Genomic DNA, 20,375 nt, shown 5'->3' on the forward strand with positions numbered 1-20,375 from the left:
TCGTGGAGATTCAGTCCTCCTCCAGAAATTGGTATAAATGTAACAAAACCACAGAACTGCAACCTGAAGGACTTGGTCAGTGCACAGTGCCAATATTTTTACATTCTCTTTGTTACTACTAAAATCCTCTAAGGATCAGAGTTACAGCTTATCCATAATGGATGAAATCTAGTGGTGTGGAGAGGAATGGCTGAAAGGTAGAATGAATTCCTAGTTATTTTTTGTAACTTCAGAACAGTTGCAGAGTCTCTGCAAAACTGCAAAGGTCAGCATGGAAATAAACTCCTTTGATGTATTAAAACAAATCTTATTTTCCTGCATTTTCATTGTGGATGGAATGATGTCTGCCTTTTACTGATAGTTTCTGTTTATGCCATTAATGAGTCACTTATAAATGCAGGAGCAAAATAATGTCTACATACAGTTTGCAGACACAGTAGCATTAAAACTATAGTTGAATTTTACCCAACTCCCTTTAAGGATACATGAACATTCACACCCTAAGCTCTTTCTTTTATTCTAAATAGGTTTGAACTCACCTGTGTTAGGCCCATGTACTTGCTTATATTTTCTGACAGGAAAATTATGTCTCCATCCTGTGTGACCATCATGATAAATCCTTCCAGGGCTTTAAGGTACAAAGAATCCATCTGCTTTTCAGTTTCAGTTTCATTCTCTGGTGTTCCTGTAATAATAAGTCAGTATGTACTGCATGTTATGCTTGCCAGGTCATGGAATTATAATGTTGAAGCATTTTTCCACAATTTGTAGTTAAACCCGAAGACAAGAGAAATGGCATCAAGCAACAAATTACAACATGGTAAATGGACCAATTACTCATATCATTCAAAACGGTTTTAAAAATATCCATCAAGCATGCCAGTCATAGGAAATCTTTGTCTTTGCCTGATACCAAGTTCGGTAGAGTTTCCCTCATCTGGTTAAGTAATAGGTGAGTCCAGTATTCTATAGGCTACACTGCTATCCATAGCATGGATGGAAATCCTTGGTGAGCGAATAGGGTGTGCACTGGATTGCTTTCTGTGGATATCCTTTCTTCAAGCCTATCCGTTGCTTGCAATTGCTGATCAGCACGTCCTGCTTTCAGTTGCAGCCCATTTGCTATTAGAAGGATTCAAAACTGATTTTTTGAATCCTCTAATAGAATACACCAGACTCCCTTTTAAAAGTATTCCTGGTGTTCCACCAGATATCTTTCTTGGCAGTAGGTCCAACCTTCATCTAACAAAATGGTTAGAATGCATCCATCTCTCTGTGGCTTCTTACACGATTCTAAAGAGAGCCAATGTAAACTTGAGGACAGCACCTCAATCTACCATTCAGCATATTGAAGTTTTTGGGGACTCTATATTGAATTGAACGATTTCAGATGACTTGTTTTTTTTCTCTGTTTTGTCAGGTTCTGCTCTGAGGTTATCTAAATGCAATATTAACTGATATTATCAATTCTCTAGCGCAAGAGAAAATTTGAGGCATATCTTCACCTATGATGGACAGCAAATAGTATCTTAACTGAAGAATGAGCAAGCGGAAGTTCCACATTAAGATGGCACCACAGCAGACAAGTGCTGAATGGAGCAAGCTCAGCAGCTCAGTGATCCATCAACAATGAAGGTGTTATGAAGAACTGACTTACCAATTACTTTAGATCCCATTTTGCAAGTTCACCCAACATCAGCCTTTAAGACATGACAGATATTGGGATTCACTCTTCTTCGTGAGGGCTGCCTAATTTTCTTCAGCTGCTCCAGAGCAAGATCAGAATTACCAGTGTGGGGGGATCTATTCTGACATTAAAGGGCAGCACCAAGAATAGTTTTGGAAGTGACTGGTGATAAAACCAAAAGGTACTTAACTTATCATTAATATGAGCAATGGCAGAATTGCCGTACGTTAATATTTAAATTTTTAAGTATTTTTCGACTGTTCCCATGAATTGGATATTCTCAGGATATCATCTTGGAACATCAGGATAAAAAGCTAGATTTCTAATAACTTGTCTATTTTCTCACTGCCTCAGTAAAACAACCAACATAATCAAAGACCTCACCCACCCAGACATTCTCTCTTCTACCCCCTCCCATTGGACAGAAGATACACCAGGCTCAAGGATAACTTCTATCCCACTGTTCTAGGACTATTGAACAGTCCCCTAATATGATAAGATGGACTCTTGACCTCATAATTAACCTCATTATGGCCTTGTACCTTATTTTCTACCTGCAATGCACTTTCTCTGTAACTGTAACACTATTCTGCATTCTGCTATTGTTTTAACTTGTACTACCTCAATGCACTGTTGTAATGAAGTGATCCGTACACAAGACCAGTTTTTTACTGTACCTCGGTACATGTGACAATAATAAACCATTTTAATGAAAATAATGAAAGCAATTTAAAAAAAATCAATAAAGTTTAACCCAAGAATTTTATTGTTTTATCTCAAGCCCTTCAAGTGCTACTGACAGAAGATGATCTGTTGATAATCATTGGGTCACTGGCCTATTTCCAAGAAAAACTGGAGATATCCTGCTTCTCAGCAGTCCAAATCTCTCTGACCATCTTGACTGTGAACAAGTTCTATTTGTTTTGAAATCTAAAAGTGAGATGTAAAGATTCAGCACAATGCACTTTAAAGAATGCCTTTGAAAATTGGTAAGAATCATCATGAGAATGAAAAATTACAAATATGCATTGTTTTTAAGAAGAGTATCCTTTCCCACCCAATGTTACTTTTACACAGGAATATTAAAAATAGCAGTAATTATATAAATATTTATGGGGCAGATGTCTTTCTGCAAACAAAAGTAAAAATGGGGATCATGGCACAAACATGGTTAGAAATTATTCAGACCAGCTTATGGAAGGTATATGCAAGAACATCTTCTGTAAAACTGTGGAAATAATGTTTTATGTAATGATGTCTCACATTTCAACCTTCATCTTCAGATTACTTAGGGAATAAGAAGATGTGTTTCTTCGGTAGCCATCTGAAGTTGAAGACTTAAAATTTCTCCTTATGTAAATGCAAATATTACTTAGTACAGTTGAATATCTTTTATCACGAGCTAAATATTTGTGTGTTATCTTTTACATCAGAGTTTCCTCTTCCCTGACTGATTGACTTGATTTCACTGCCTACCTGCATCAAAGGGCTATTCTTCAGCCTTTCTTTTTTAAATGCTCATTCATAGGATCCAGGTGTCCTAATATATCCTGTCCTTTCCAAGTAAGTATTATGCACGGCATAGACATACTCTGGACTTGCACAAAACGAACAATAACTGCTTAGCATAATTTTTTAATGGAAATTTTGCTTCATGCAAAGGTTTTAGTGAGCCTAGTTAATTATCATAAAATTCAGCAATTGTACTATAACCTCTTCAAACGCTATCAGTTCAATTAATATGCTAAATTAGTTGCTCAGCCTGAAAGTAAATAAATACACACAAGAGGAATACTCTCATCGATTCTTTCATCTATTTCTGCCATCTACTTTAGATCATGGGAACGCTCTCAGCAAGAATAGAGAAAAATGTTCAAAATAAGTTATCCTTTAATACTTTAACTATATTCCAGGCATCTAATGTCACATAGGAGGTGGTGATAGGAGGGTTGCGATATGACAGGATTATCTTATCTAGTGCAGTTGCATAAGTCAGTCATTCAAGTGTCTTCTTTGTCCGGGTTTAGTTTATCTTCAGACAACAATTTCTACTTAGGATAACAGTTGCAGATATTTTTGTTCACCTCTACTTGAGAAAGGTGGCCACACAGAATCAGATGTTCTACAGATGGCCCGCTTCCTTCATTTAAGTTAGTTTCACCCCAGAAGATATACCACCGTCAGAATGAAGTAAAACCATCAAACAGATGGTCTACTCAACTCAGTTCTAGCAAAGTGAAATATTGGAGTCTCTCTCTCAGATTTACAATGAAATAACTATAATTCTATGTAATGAAACCAGAATTATTTTGTCGAGATTTAATTTTTGGAAGTTTGACTCTTTAATACTTTCCACTCTTTAATACAGAGTACTCAAAAATTTAAGCACCTATAATTCAAGTATCTGTACTGGAACAACAACACAACTTGCATTTATCAAGTCAGAGTTAAATGCTTCTAAAGAGAAAAGAGCAAATGAAAATTCAGGACCCTAGAGCCCAATACAAAAGTGGAGTCTAGAAATTTGGTGGTGCACAGGGTTGATAAGTGAACATATTCAGTGCAAATTAGGATAAAGGTAGCAGGGTTTTGGATGCACTCAAGTTTCCAAGGGTACAAGGTGAGGAAAACCAGCCAGGAAAGCAATGGAACTGATGAGTTTAGCAAACACATTTTGCAAGTTTAGTAAGTTATAGTTTGGACTGAAAAATAATTGCAACTCAACCACTGCTGTGCAATTGATTCAGTCTTTCTGATCAACAGTAGTCAACTTTCTTTTTAAATTTGAATGGCTGAATGTTTAAAATCCAGCTAAGATCGCAGTAACTGCTGTATGGGATACAAAAAGATGTTCTATTCAAATCCACAGAGAGTTAGTTTTAAAACTTAGCAGTGAGAAACTCCTGAAAGACACAAAATTATTTACATTTATAAGATTTTGACTCCTATTAGATTCCATCTTGGAAAGAAATTAAACCCATATTTATCATTTTAAAGTTATTTACAAGAATTAGAAGTTTATTGCTTAATCTTACTCTGGGTAGAGTTATCCAATCTGATTATATAAATAACAAAGAATATTTGATGTATTTATTCTTACTTTATGAAAGAACTACACGAGATTTTGCATTATACATTTTAAAACATGACTATTTTAAATCAATGTTCTACTTTTGAAAACCAGAATGAGAACTTTGGGTGACTTGACACTGAAATGAGGAGGAAACTAAAATCTGTGAGGTGACTGAAGTAAACTGAGATTAAAAGAGACAAATATGTTTCAATTGATTTTCCAATGTTTGCTTCACTTAAAATGCTTAAGAAATTTACTAAGTACAATACTCCTCTATGCACAAGTTGTTTATATCAAATCTCCTGTTCTACAAGCTGAGTCTTCTCAGTCCCACTCTACAAACTGAATCTCCTCAGACCTCAAACAGGCTGTTTCCTTGTGCACGCTGGAACAACTTTGCTGCTTTACACCCGGCTAGAAATGGTAGCCCTTAGGGAATTGTTACTGGCTGTGAATACAAAGCATGTCATACTTACAACTCCATTTCAAAACTGTATTTGTCAGACATTGTTTATTGGATTAATAATCCATTGAATGCACTGAAAATTTAAAAATAGTTTGTAATTTATTTTATTCAACATTTCATAATTGCACTGGATCACATCCCAAATGATTTAAGGTTTTAACACATAGAGCTCTACAAATACTTTAAGGTATGCTTTACTTTATAAAAATAATTTAAAGTCACTTTAAGCAACTGAATATCTCTTTGTATGAAGTAAAAGAGGTAGGGTTCCACTGAGGCCATTATCAGTTGTCTGCTGGAGGAAGAAAATATATTTGGGACTTCAAGGTAACATTGAAACTTTCATTCATTTATGAATAATAACATTCCTTTAAAAATAGAGCTATAAACAGACTAATTGTCTGCACAGGATGTGCATGGTACTTTGGTTCTGGAGCACTTTTCCATAGATGTTCCCCACCTCCCCCCACCAGTTTCCTTTAAAATGACAAGCTCCAAGACACAATCTTGTATAACAATTATTTATTGTTAATACTTCCTTTTATGCGAGCGGTGCTCTTCCAACATAATGGAGTTCTGCAGTAAAATGTTTTCAAATCACAGATGATCAAAGCAGTTACAGAACAGTTACAGCATGGAAGGAGATCATTCTGTCCACGAAGTCCATACCAGCTCCCTGCAAGAGCAATCCAGCTAGTCCCACCCCCCTCCCCCTAATCGTCTTCGCAGAAATCTGCAAATTCTCCCCTTTTGGATAATTATCCAATTCCCTTTTAAACATTAGTGAATCTGCACCCACTGTTACCTGCAGCAGTGCACTGGTTCAATTGGGTTTCTGGTCAATGATAATCATCCCCCCTTCAAGAATATTGATTGTACAGATTCTGTAATATTTGGAAATGGTCAATGCTTGACCAGTGTGTGGCACGATCACTTCTCTGGTCCGCCAAAATGTTACCCAGGTCTTGCTTTTTTAAAAATAATCTTGGGCAACTTTATTATCTGATGAACTGGGAATGCTTTCTGCTCCTTCACTTTGATTAAGTCATTGCTATGGAGTTTTTATATTAATTTATGAGAATTGGACATGGGTGGCAAGACAGATATTTATTGCCCATCCCTAATTTAAATAAAGAGAGATGGAGAAGTTAAAAATTAGAAACATTTTATACATTTAAGTTATTTATTGACAGAGTGCAATGTCAATACCACTTTTACATTGAGCAATGTACAGGATAGGAAAATCAAAGGAATGCACATGAAGTATAAACAGGAGAGATCAAACTGATACAGGACCACTAGATGTCCATGCCTCAACTCACTCCCTTTGTGTTAATTATAGCACTATTATTCCTAAAATGCTGCTGGTTTGCAGACTACGCCAATATACAACATTTAAATTATTCCATCACAGTTTGTCCAGTTTAGCCATGAACTATGAACCTCCAATGTACATTGTTTTGGAGCCACAGTCGTCCAACTTGCTCAATTCCCATGTTAGGTGAAATTCCTTGTATTTTTCCTTTGGAGCACAAGATATGGCAAAATATCTTCACAATCAGCAGACACCTTGTGTTTAGTGTTTGTTGAGGAGATACAAGTGCTAGTCCACCATTTTACTGCGGTTAATTAATTGCTCCCAAAATGGATGGTATAGTCATCTACATTCCTAAAACCAGTGGAAAAAATCATCACCACTTGCTGTGGCACCATGACTGGGCAAAAGAATGGGAGTTGGCCGTGATTACCATGCAGTAGCCTTGGATCTTTAACTTGCGAGTACATCCAAGCTGGGAGCGTGACATTGCAGAATTCCCTCATAAGCATCATCACGTATTGCTTGCTTAAAGTGTTATGGGTCCGAGTTCTTTATATATGTAATTTTATTACGCTCTGTACTCAACATTATACAACTTAAAACACCTTTTTGAAATTTTGAGGATCAAAAAATTTAAATAAAAGGGTTATTCTTCTTGATGTCAGTCACATATGATTTTGCATTATGTATCTGCTATTTGGCACAGTAGTAGTTACTTTTACAGAACAAATCAGTAGGCTTTTATTTTTAACTCTGTTTACACCAAGTTAGAGTTAAAAATAGGCAGCTCCCAACCAGTTTGAAAACAGACAGGCAAAACTCATATGATAGTCAGGTACTAAGAGTTAAGTGGGCTCTCTGAGTGCCATCAATGAAAGCCATCACCATCAGTGAAATGCTCTTCCAGGCACAATAGAAGAACCATTTCAAAAATGAGTTTGTTTTAAATAATTAACTTTTTTTTAATAAAAATGACCCATTGAGGTTTAATCCATTACTGACCCAATCACCCCACGAGGGATAGAACTCACCCTATGATTTACTGTCATAGTTTTCATATTTAAGGACAGGTGCAAAGTAGAATTGAAAGGTTTCCATGTAACAGCTATTCCTATAATTCATTGTAATTATTTCCAAAGACTTATAGGTAGAACATCTCCCCTGAAAATAATTTACGTCAAGAGGGGTCTTGTGGCAGTGGAATAAACAAAACACAATTCAGTAGTTTTGGGCCTACTTTGTTTTAATTCCAAAGTATCCGATCAGTCAAATGCATTTGATTAGACTTATAAAATTACTTTTGTTTCCATTGCATCAACATGTTCAAGCATCAGCCCATAGCGCAGGTATGAACTTTGGCAGCGATACCTGGTATTACCTGTTCCAGCCGATGACATTGCCATGATAACAAAACAAATGTTGACAAAGTAGAATGACCAAAATAATTCTTTCCGTTTTTGTTTTCGTTTCTTTTTTTAGATTTGATTTATGGTCTATATTTGGCTAATAATAGAATTTGAACTGGCTACATCTTTACTGTATTACTGCCTTTGGGATGAATTAAAGCACATCTTTGTTGATGGTTTTATACATCTAACAATTTGATAAATACTGTCACTGATTTAATGCTGTTGTGATTTTGAAGCTTTAAGGAAATGGCTTCAATATGATCAACAGTTCTAACCTTTGGATCATTATTAATCCAACTGTATTTGAATTGTAATTGTTCTCTTTTACCTTCACTTAGCAAAGAAGAAAAAGAGCTACTCTGAATGAAAAGGAAACACTAATTTTAGTCCAGATAGGATAAGGATAAAATTTAGGAGAGAAAGGAAATCAAAACAAACAAACAAATATTTCTTGTAAGAACTCTATGGTGGAGGCATGTTAAATCAATTCTTCATTCTCCAATTACACTGTGTACCTTTTGAATGGACATGGATGTATTATAAAACCATTGTTCCAGTTGATTTCCTGTGATATTAATCTCAATCCAGTTCCTAGTTCAGGAGCCACAGTTCCTTCCGTTGAATTTCTTCCCTCCCTACATTCTCATGTCATTTCTACATCGGATCAAACCAACTAGCATGGATGCGTTTTAAACAACTAGAACATCATCTGCTTTCCAAAACAATTACTCTTCAGTGTTGAATCAAACCCTATAAAAAAAATGACAAATTCCACAAATTGATACTTATTAAGATGACAGGATAAACCCAATCCGTTAATGCTAGGTGACAGTAGAAAATAAGCAGCCAGGTTTTGCACTATTGCAGTGCAAAGTCTTGTGATAAAAATTGGAAATTCAAAATGTCCAGAGACAATAATTGCATTCAGCAGTGATTGGAGGCAACCCCACCACCACGTAGAGAGTTTGCCAACACTTATGCATGTTTGTGTTCAAAGAAAGACTACATGGTTGAAACTTGCAGAACTGTACTTCAGCATAAGTCAACACTCAGAAGAGAGCAAAGAAAAAGGCAAATTTCTTGAGCAATAGGAAGACATTCTTTCTAAAGTTCAATATTCAAAATTAACCTTCATAATGTTGCAGACTGCCTTACTCACTATTGTCTAAAGGAGGCACCATAAGGCTCTGAGGAATAGTACTTTGGCAAGCACCTGCCCCTGTATGTATTCCAGAGAAATTAGCTATGTTATTTAACTAATGTATTTAAAAATTTTTATCAGGTTAAAATGAAAGAATGCACTGTAGCCTTGAAACAGGAATTTCTATTTTATTTCCAACCAAATTGTTATTAATGTTGGGGGGGGGGGGTGGTGGGGGGGGATAGGATCTCATTTCACAGATTCTGGATACAGTGACAAATTTACTGACATCAAATAATTTGTTTTCTCTGTTTGTTTCAGAACTGGCCAGTCCTGCTTCAGGTTAGTTTCCCCTTTCCAATAGCACGCTACATGTTCCCCTGTTTGTGTTTTATCACTTCAGCGACAAGAGAACTTCAACAAATTATCTTCATCACAATCCTGGTTTCACCCAAATGGAGATGTTTCCTTTGTCCTGAACATCCTTCTCTGCAACTTAAACTTCTTTTTCTCCTTTCTCCCCCCCAGTTCTGACAAAGGGTCTTTGACCTGAAACTTTAACTCTGTTTCTCTTTCCATGGGTTCTGCCTGACCTGTTAAATATTCACAGCGTTTTTTTTACCCTTTCTTTTAAGCTAACCTTGAACAAGATCCTGCCACTCCATGCAATAGCCCCTTGGAGCGATAGCAAATTACCTCTAATTATAATTCACCAAGTAAATGCAGAAACCCAAAACTACTTTTCCCACAAACTGTTTTCCTGGTACAAAATGCTGGACAAGTTCATGGGTTAATATCCAAGTTATTAAACTATTTAAGCAGTTGCATCTTCAACTTGCATCTTGTTGAATAACACAATGCACCATTAATAGATTGTACTGCAAATTCAAAAATACAAATTAATGTGATAACCTTTTGGATTTAATTGAAGAACAACTGCAAACAGTCCCTGACTGGATCGAATCAAGAGATTTGCAACATGAGTGTTCAGTTGGCCGAACTGAGTTTCCCAAGACTACCCAAACCCCACATTCCATTTGTTTCTGAACTGATTGTACAGCATTACATTAACAGAGCATGACAAGCTGTGCAGGCACAAGTAAACAATTCACAAGGGAGCTCAATGGGATAAACTGCAGATGCTGGAAGTCTGAAATAAAAACAGAAAATGCTGGCAAAACACTCAGCATCTGTGGAGGGAGTTAACATTTCAGGTTGAAGAGAACTAGGTGGATATGGAAAACAAGTCTGCTTTATGTTGTAGTCAAGGCGGGAGCGGTGGAGAAAACAAAAGGGAATATTTAATGAAGGGGCGGAGACAGAGAGAGAGAATGAGATATAGTAATGGAAATGGCGGCAGTGCCATCTCAGAGAGGTGGACAGGCTTTTTAAATGCAAGTGAATCTGTCTGGACAAAATGTAGCTAGAAGGAGATGAATGAGAAAGAGGAGAACAAACAGAATGTATGACGTACAAAATCCACAGTTACTGGAAATCTGAAATAAAAGAATATGTGGAAATACCATCAAATGATGACAATGCATCAAATAGTTTTGAAATCTCCTTGATGCATTCAATCTTTTAAGGTTTATTTAAAACATTCACTATTTTGCAAACTCTAATATTCAGTGATAGAAATCTTCCATAATTATATTATCCAGATGTCTGTTCACCACTGGGGGAGTGGTGCATCTTTTGATGTGCTAATTAACTACAAGATATTGAACTGGAACATTACTTGCCTTGTAAAAGATCACATGACATTATTTCAAGAAGGGCTACTCTTCCCAGCATCCTCAACCTGAAATAGGTTACTTAATCACTGTAATCATCAGTGCTCACAGGTCATTGCTGATCAAAAATTGGTTGCTTTGTTTTCCTGCATTGTAACAATAAGTATATTTAAAAATTACCTGATTGACTTTTTCCCGGTTTTTACATTTCTTGGTTGAAATTTCTATTGCTTAAGAAAACCGAGCAAACATGCTAACCCAGGTGTCCATATTTACTAACTCAGAGGATAAAGGTATAACTGCAATGTTGAACATTTTAAAAAATGCAGATGCTGGAAACCCAGAATAAAGATAGAAAATAATAGAAAAAACTCAGCAGGTCAGGTAGCATCCATGGAAAGAAAAAACAGTCAACATTTCAGGTCTGCCACTCTTTGTCAGAACACAGTGTTCTTTGGTTTGTACTCCTTTGTTGTTGATCAACAAAACCCTCCAAATCTAAGGACCCAAAGTCTGAGACACACAAAGTCAATTTAGGGCATCCCTGATGAAGGTAAGAAAGTTACAAGTCCTGGAGTCAAGCAGATGCTAAGGTTGCCAGATTTGATCCCCTGTCTGTGCTAAATTGGCTGATTTACCAAAGCAATTGCTCCTGCATTGACTCCCAGAAGCCCCAAAATAGTGATGATAAAATGGCCCCATTTTCACTCCTGATTCCTGGACAATACAAATCTATAAAAAAAAATGACAGATGACATCACTCAGTTTGTCTATAATGTCTTTCACGTCCAAGTATATTTTCTGAACCATATTGCATTATGAATAAAGAAACAGGCCCAAGGCAAGCTACCAGAGTGTGCTGACTGTTCATGGAATTATTGACCAAGAAATAGTGTCTACAAGAGAAAGAGAAAAAAGTAGGGGGTGCAACAGTAGGGAGTGCATCAGCAACAGATGTGTACTGACAGAATGTCAAATGGACTTTCATTTTAGAAAAACTTAAACATTTCGATGACTCGCCACAGAAAAGTCCATTACCTAATGAATTGGTGCTCTAAAAGAATTTAATACCTACATAAATAAGGTCATTAACATCGAAGCTATAAGCTGGAATTAGAGAGGGGTTAAATATTTTCATTATGTTTATTAGATTTCAAGTACAGCAACTGGGAGTAACTAATAACATACCATTCATACTGAATGAACTGGAGAATTGCTGACACACTTTAATTGGAGATCTGGCAGGTTTAGTTAAGTTACAACTGGATTTCTCCTACAGTCACAACAGCACTCATGCAATTATCTGGAACCATAACATCATAAAGCTATATGCGACTTTGTCAAACTTAAAGATATTAGGGCATAAATTATCTTGCTCAAAAATAGTTTTAGAATATTTTAAGGCAGAAAAGAAGAACAGCAAGGTGAAGAGGTTCAGGGAGGGAATTTTAGTGTGTAAAGCCTTGCAAGCAGGAAACATTGGTGCTAAAGGTGCAGCAATAAAATTTGAGGATAATCAAGAGCTTATATTTTAACAGTGCAGACATCATGGACACTTGCAGAGTTGGAGATAGGAAGGGGCAAGGCCACTGATACCAATGACAAGGATTTTTTTTATATATCAAGCTGTTACTTAACAGAGAATCAATATAGGTCAGAGGTGATGGCTGAATGGGGCTTGGTATAAGTTAGTCCAGAGACAGCAGATTTTTCAATGATCTTAAGTTTAGAGGACAGAATGTGGGACGCCATCCATGAATTGTCTAGTCTACAGGTAAGAAAGCCATTAAAGACGTTTCAGCACCAATTGATGACACAGTTGTGTGGACCTGGTTCAGCCTTAGTCCTTTGTTAGGAAGGGGAATGAAGTCAGTGGCCAGGGATTTTATGGTGGCAACTGATGGTTAAGGTTAGACAGATTCTAACAACTTTGAAACAACAAAGATGGTCAAAAAGATGGTAAAGAGGATGAATTGGGTATCAGCCTATACCTTCAGATGATGTGATCAACAGCAACATGTAGATAAGAAATAAGAGGCTGCAGTGGTGACTGCGCAAAGTATAGAGCCTCAGGTGACACCAAAGGGAATGGTAGGGGACAGGGAAGCCATCACCTTTGGATATTAAATGAGTCACTTGAGTGAATTCCCGTGTTACTCAAGTCAAACAAATAGGCATAATATACCTCAGTCAGCATCATTAAAAATTAGAAATTTACATAACTGTAAGAAATCATTTGGCCCATTGTGGCTTGAAATGAGCTACCATGGGAAGTCAAAATGGTAAATTGGGTGGTTTGTTTTTCCATTGGTGACAGCCATGATAACAGGACTCAATCTCATGAATAGAGTCCCCCATGCACACTAACCCCCTTCTTCTCACCTACATGGTGCCCTTTACAATATCATCTGAGAGCAGATAGAAAAGAAACTAAAGGAAGATGCAGACTTATGGATAGGACAGTGGATCATTGGAGGAACTTTGGCTCAGTGGCGTAGAGGAACAGAAAGCCACAACAGAGGTAGCTGAGCAGAAACTCTTGATCTAACTGGCAAAAGCCTATGAGCCCTTCATGCTATTTTTCTTTTTAAGAGTTCAAATTGGCTGTTAGCTTAGAGCACTGAAATGCTGGGACTATTGTGTTGCCCTAATCCTTTTACACAATAATTTATTGATTACAGCTACACCCAAGTCTGCAGGTGCAAATTAGAGGCCTGCAGGGAGGCAGAAGAAATTAGTGGAAGAATCACCTGCAGACCAGTATCACACTAACCAGTGCTTTACTTAGTATGATTAGCATTAAGGTGCAAATTCTGGTTTCGGCAGAAAGCAAGAATAAAAAACAAAACCAATTGTATTGTCATTCTATTATCAAATATCCTTCACATTTGTGGCAATATTTGTTTTTTTTTAAAAAAAAGGAATACAGAAGCAGCCTAAGCTGCTAAACTAAGCCTGTAGGGGAGCGTTTTAATAACACCAGCAGTACTTTGGAACTTTGAACACGAACCATACTCCTTTTGTACAGCTGTTCATGCACTTTGTATTGAGGACAACCTTTTATTCTTTTTTTGCTCTTTGGGAGCAATTTTATAATTTTCAACATAAGCAAAGAGGGGCCTTACAATCCAGCCACATGTAATCGGGAAAGGTACTGGTAGAGCATTCGTGGTGTTCTATCCCGGGACCTCAGAAAACTGCTGCGGGTGTCTTTCTGTGATCTTTCAAAGTGAGCTAACTTCAAGCATACCAATCAGCAGTGTAGTTATAAAACTTTCTCTTCATTTTTCTGTACCTGACCTTTGCATCTATGTTCATATATGATTGGTGTGCCATCCCCACAAAAATAATCTGCACCTCCATATTTGGGCCTTATTAGGATCGTTGTTCCCCAGGTGGAGTAGAGTCAGACCCTGGCAACTTTCCAGAAGCGTGTCTCAGAGAATTCTCCCAGTCTTCTAACTTCATTTCAATAGTTTTTCTTTCTATATGCAGGGATGCACTGGAATCCTCAGCGACTCATAATAGCCTGAGATTCTCAGCACAGTTCCATAAAATGGCCCATTATACACAGAAAACTTGTAATAACCAGTTTTCCTGGGAACTTCAACAGAATCATGTCTTCTGTAAATTGATACAAAAAAAGTGGCTCACTTTAAACTTGAATTTCTACTGTGAAGAACTTGCTGAGCATCACGAGTGCATACAATTAATTTGTACTTTGTGGTACTGCCAGACATTTTATGTCACTCTTACCCGAGTTCAAAAGTTTGCGGGTGCGTAGGAAACTAATAGTCAGGCGCATGATAGAAGCTTTGTCCAGGTGTGTGCTGACATTATGGGGCAGTGGCAGCTGGTGAGCCAGTTCATAAAACACCTCTGTCTCTTTGCTCCTTCTGTATCTTGCTGCATCTCTTGACTTCTCCTTCCTCCTCTCCGAGTTACTTCTGAAAGTTAAAATGTTAAGTTTAAAATCAAGATTCTCCATCAAGAAATTTCACACAATGTCATATTAGCAAAAATCAAATCTTCAGGCAGCCGGAGACTTAAGCTTGCTGGGCTTCTCAAATTAATGTCAATGGTGATTGGATTGCTGTCACCACTCAGTGCACCCCTCATCCCAGTTCCCCATCCACAAATCACACTTGTTAAAATTCCCTTTATGTATTCCAGATATGGTACAATTTGTACTTGACAAGCATGCAACTCAAATGGAAGGCTGCAAATTCTTCAATGATCTTATTAAAACAGATTTGTGACATTTCCTTTGTTAAATCTGGCAAGATTGTAAAATTGATTACATTGTACAGATTTACAATTTTTGTCTCCACAATCCAGGCAGTATCCCTACTGGGCAGATGGCATACCTTTTGTACACCTTGCCTGGTGTTAATTGAAAAAAAATCAGCTGGGCTCTGCAAAACACAAGAAATCTACCTAGTCCAATTACCTCATGAGAAGCAAAGACACAAATCTACACCTGTAACTTGCACACAGAGGAAACCTTCATACTATCTAAGTTTACATTGATATATTCTATCCTTCTAGTTCCATCATGTGCAATGTATGTGGGGGAAAGAGCTTCTGGTTTCCATTGATAATAGGTGTGGTTAAGTGATAAGCTAATATCACATGTAAAGTTATTACTAAAGAATGTAATAGGTTTATCATTTTCAAGAGTTCCAAGCACTCTCAAGAGATAGATATATACTGCCCTAACAACATGTTTTAACTTCAGAAAAACAACTCTTACTACACTTAATTGGAGCATTTTCCACACCTGCCATCTTTATTGCCAAGCAAGTTTCCCAATTAGGTGCTAATTAGTGCTGAACAGCCGTATGTCATGGCCCTTCAGGAGACTGAAGCTAACTAAACATTGTATTCTGAATACCCTGAGAAAAAGAACATTATTGCATCATTCATAATCACATTTAGAGTCAGGTCAAAGAACTTAAAGGGACAATGCCACAACTCTTTGTCCTGTCAAATCTTCGGCATTCAATCAAGGGATGTGTTAATTACAGTTTAGCTCAACTTTTCAAAGATGAAATCATCCAAGAAATTTAGCAAATTCTGTTTTAGTTCCATTAGTTTCTCAGTGCCAGATCTAGTTCTAAACATGCAACTCTGAAGTTATTTCTTAAAATAGCAACATTTCATGAGTGGTTCTAATAAAATGCATTAAATATTAATATCACACATTGACGTTTAAGATTTGCCTTCAGTGTAACACATTGGCTCAGAAGAACAGCAAAAAGGTCAGCACTCACTGCCTTTGTTCTGTAAAACTGCCAACTAGCATTTATACATGTTGCTGTTAAAAGCAGAAGTCAAGTTGTCATTGATGTACTCCTTCTCCATAGAATTCTCTACCACAGCTTTCATGTTTGATATCAAATCATTAAATTAGTGTTGACATGAACTAGAACTTTTTTTGACCTCTTTCTTCAAAAGGCAGAGAAATTGGTACATCCTGTTGGATGAGGCATATCTGAGCTTTTAGCAGCTCATTGAAAACATAGTTACTTTGAATCACCTTTCTAACCCCAAAAAGTTAATATTGGATCATGGATTATCATTCTTTCAGATCATTTGTAAATGCTATAGTTTTAAAAATAATAAAAATAAAAACATGTTTATGGTATTTCTGCTTTAAAACCTGTGTATACCCTAATCTATATTTTGCTTTCTATAAAACATTAAAAGTTGATTCTTTATTTTTACTTTCTACTTTGCCAATTGTGATAACTCTTCAATCCGATTGGCTGTTCAACCACATTGCTATATCATCAATTTTGTTAGGCACTACTGATCCTCTGGATAAGGCAAGTGATTGCAAATCATATTGGGAAAGAAGAAATCAATGGCACAAATAGCATTGAAATGGAAAGAAGGAAACGGAAAGAAGAAATCAATGGCACAAATTAATCTTCATGAACAGGTTCTTTCAAGGTCAACAGTCAGTGTGATCCCTTATTACAAAATTAAGCCTTGTTTCCCCATTCTGGAAATTACCTGTGCTGTGCCCTGCCTACAAATGTTTACATGTACACCTGAATGCCAGAAACATAAATTTTTCCTTACTCCCACATGTCTGAATGAACCTAAATCCTAAACTTTCTTTCTGCCTCTGAATCCATTCCTCACCCCAAAAATTATCTCCTCACAGTTTTGAAAGTAACCTCAAGAAAGAGAGAAGGGAATCCAAGCCACTACCATCATATCAAATTAAAAATTAGAGAGAGCCCATTAACAAAACAAACTTAATACGTAATTAGGAGTTGGATTAGCCTTGCCATGGTTTTGTGTTTTCTTCAAATGGCCTCTTTCTTCCCTATAGCATAGACTATCAGATAAGTAACTCCATCAGGGTTTATTTACCAGGTAGAGATGGAAAAATACTTTGTAAACCTCTTCTGTCCTTGAGATGATTGCGTAATCTTTCAGTGATTATCCCAGTAAGGGTTTTAATGACCTTGTGAGTGAGCTCTTTGAGCCTATTACCAATACTCAGAACATTGTAGATAATTTCCTTTCAGGTTAAGTTGGCTCATTTCTGTTTATTTGTACTCCAAAATAAAGAAATGAAATAAAGGGAGGCAAAAGATGTGACCAATCTTGAGAATGTAGATGGTGTCATTCAGTGCTATTATATGAACCATGAAAAGTTATTTTTTAAATATTCAAAAGGTTATATATAGCTAACATGATTATCAGAGAAGCCATTTCTTTATATAATACATATATGGTGAAATCACTGAAGTCAACAAATTTCTATTGGTACCACATACTTGTGGTAACAAAACTTGTGTCTCATGAATATTCAAAGTATTTAAGCAGAACAATCTATTATCCATCATGTTGGTTTATATTCTGCCACTCAAGTATTAATATTAAAAAAAATTACTTCAGGACCTGCATAACAAAATTTATGAGAGATTTATGTGCACAAATTTTAGGAAATTATACAGTCCTCACTGAAAATCTGTCACATGCCTATTTTCCTTTCTTCTGGGCAAGAAAAAAAGTCTGAAACTAGGAATCATCATCTCAGAATAAGGGAGAGGGGTGGAAAGAGTAACTTAGGGCAGAGGTGAATAATTTCTTCATTCGAATTGCCGTAAATCATTGAAATTCTCCGCCCAGTAAGATATGGGTGATGGGTAACTGAACATGGGAGTAACTCCATTTCTCTTCCCACATTTGCATCCCGACCTGCTGAGTATTTCCAGCATTTTCTGTTTTTGTTTTCTGCAGTTGTTTTAGATGTTAACTTACTGGGCACTTAGTGGTTGCATTTAACACAGAGACTGAAACTTGGCATGAAAGGTAATAAAGGAATGAAGATAGGGCAAGAAAATGATTCATACAGAACTTCATGCAGGCTTGCTTGCATTTCTGATTTTTGAGTTGAAGCTTGCATGGTAAAACTACTTCAAGCCTTTCTTACCTGTAGACTAGGGGAAAGAAATAATGTTAATTTTTTTTTAATGAGTACTGTTTATATTGCTAATGCTCTCACAAACACTCAGTCATAGAGTTATACAGCATGGAAACAGTCTCTTTAGCCCAACTCGTGCATGCTGATCAATGTGCCTACTTGAGCTAGTTCTATATCCCTTGAAACCTTTCCCATCCATGTACCTGCCTAAATGTCTTTTAAACATTGTAATTGTAAACCAGATCCACCAGTTCCTCTGGCAACTTGCTCCATATACCTACCACCCTCTGTGTGAAAAGAATATTTTTGCAAGTATTTTTCCTTACCTTTATCCAGATCAGTCTAGTGAAGATTGTTAATGTAATTGTTAATTGGTTTATTATTATCACATATACCAAGATACAGCTTTTGTTTGCATGCTATCCAGACAGATTATTTCTATACATAATTATATCAAGGTAGTACAAAAGGAGGAATAAACAAATGTGGAATATATTGTTACAGTTACAGCGAAAGTGCAGTGCAGGTAGACAAATAAAGTGCAAGGGCCATGACAAGATGGATTGAGAGATCAAGGATTCATCTGCATCATATAGGAGGTCTGTTCATAACATCATTAGTACATCAGGGAGAATAGAGTTGCTCAAGTGGTGTCTCAGACCATTTTGACAGGCCTCATCAACATGTTGGCAAAGGCCTTGTGTACTGGCCAGCAGAGTACTGGTCACCTGAAATTAGTTTTGCCGTTTAAGGTGGTGTACCCTCAACAGGGCAGTCTTTTGTTTATCATAGAGACCAGATTTGTATCATTAAATAGGTACCTTCCCCCACACAGATGTAGGCTTATGCTGGGATTGCCTTAAAGCAGGCCCCAGTAGAAACAGCTGCTGTCTCAACCTCCATGAGAACCACCTCAAATTTTACATTGCTTCTCTCCACTACCTAACATTCATTTCCACCATCTCCCCTACTAATACCAATACTACAGAGAAAACTGTTTTAGACACCACTAAAACTGACTTTCAGTCAGAAGAGGTATGTGGTTGGCAAGCTCTTTCCACTTGTCCCAGCACAAAAAGAACAGAGGCAGGACAAGTCAAGCAGTCTTTGTTGCACACATTTATTGGCTGTATTTCCACATGGTTGTCTTGATCCTTCATCTAACAATGCAGTAACTGGATGATGCAATGCTCACGAGACAGCTATTTCTCATCTTTTCCTGCTAATTTGCAACAGGGGCTTCAGAATTTAACTGCAGTGCTCCAGTTCACTAGTAAAGGCAGAAATGGGTAAAACACACAATGCGCTCATTCCTCACTTATTGCTTTGGACTTGTAATGCACTTGGTTATCTCCTGAAGCCTACCAGCTGCAATTCTGGAAAAAAATACCTGGCTATTCCAGGACTTGCAAACATTAACAGGAGAGAGGAAGTCATAAGATGGTCTGTGTGTTGGACCTCAGGCAGTGCTCTCCTGTCACTGCTCCAGATCAACAGAGAGTAAAATGGATAGTAGGTTGCTGTTCTGAAGCAACACCTTCCAAAATAGAATGTACTTAGAGATCCTATCTGTGGAAGTTGTTTGTAACGTTTGGCTGTTGTGGAGTTAGAAGTAGACAAGAGTAGATAATACTCACTGGTGACTTGAGGAGACCTGGAAATTTGCCTTCTCTTAATTAATTTTTTCTGTAATAGGCCACAGTATCTGGATCTTCTCCAACAGAGTTAAGAATCGAGTATTTCTCTTGTTTTTGCCCATATCCTTGCCTTAATTGCTGTGTGAATATTTTCACTTAGATTTCCTTGTGGCAATTGACAATTGCCTGTGTGCTAAATCCCCCATTCATCACATGACAATACCACATTCATATCACAGATACAGGACCTGTTACAGCTTTGCTGATTTCACAACACCAGGTACCTTGTTCATCAAGAACAGCTGCTCCAATGCAAGTGATAGACTCAACCATACACCAAATTCCACACCTGTGTGGCTGAGCAAAGGTAACATTTCACTCCAGGCTCATTAAGAGAGCTACATCTCAGGCAGGCAAAATATCCCACCCAAGCTTGGTGAAGCAAAAAGGAGCAGGTTAAATCTGCA

General features: G+C 37.1%; 1 protein-coding gene across 1 annotated transcript in view; it reads right to left on the reverse strand.

Annotated features, from left to right (window-relative positions):
* epas1b (endothelial PAS domain protein 1b) overlaps window positions 1-20,375 on the reverse strand; it is a 106,019-nt gene that overhangs the window by 30,035 nt on the left and 55,609 nt on the right. The window contains exons 2-3 of the mRNA XM_052012950.1: window positions 14,584-14,774; window positions 540-685 (exon numbers count right to left, since the gene is read on the reverse strand). Of these exons, the coding sequence (XP_051868910.1) occupies window positions 540-685; window positions 14,584-14,774 (337 nt within the window). The remainder of the gene's footprint in view (window positions 1-539; window positions 686-14,583; window positions 14,775-20,375) is intronic.

Source organism: Pristis pectinata, chromosome 3, assembly GCF_009764475.1.
Source record: "Pristis pectinata isolate sPriPec2 chromosome 3, sPriPec2.1.pri, whole genome shotgun sequence".
Taxonomy (NCBI): domain Eukaryota; kingdom Metazoa; phylum Chordata; class Chondrichthyes; order Rhinopristiformes; family Pristidae; genus Pristis; species Pristis pectinata.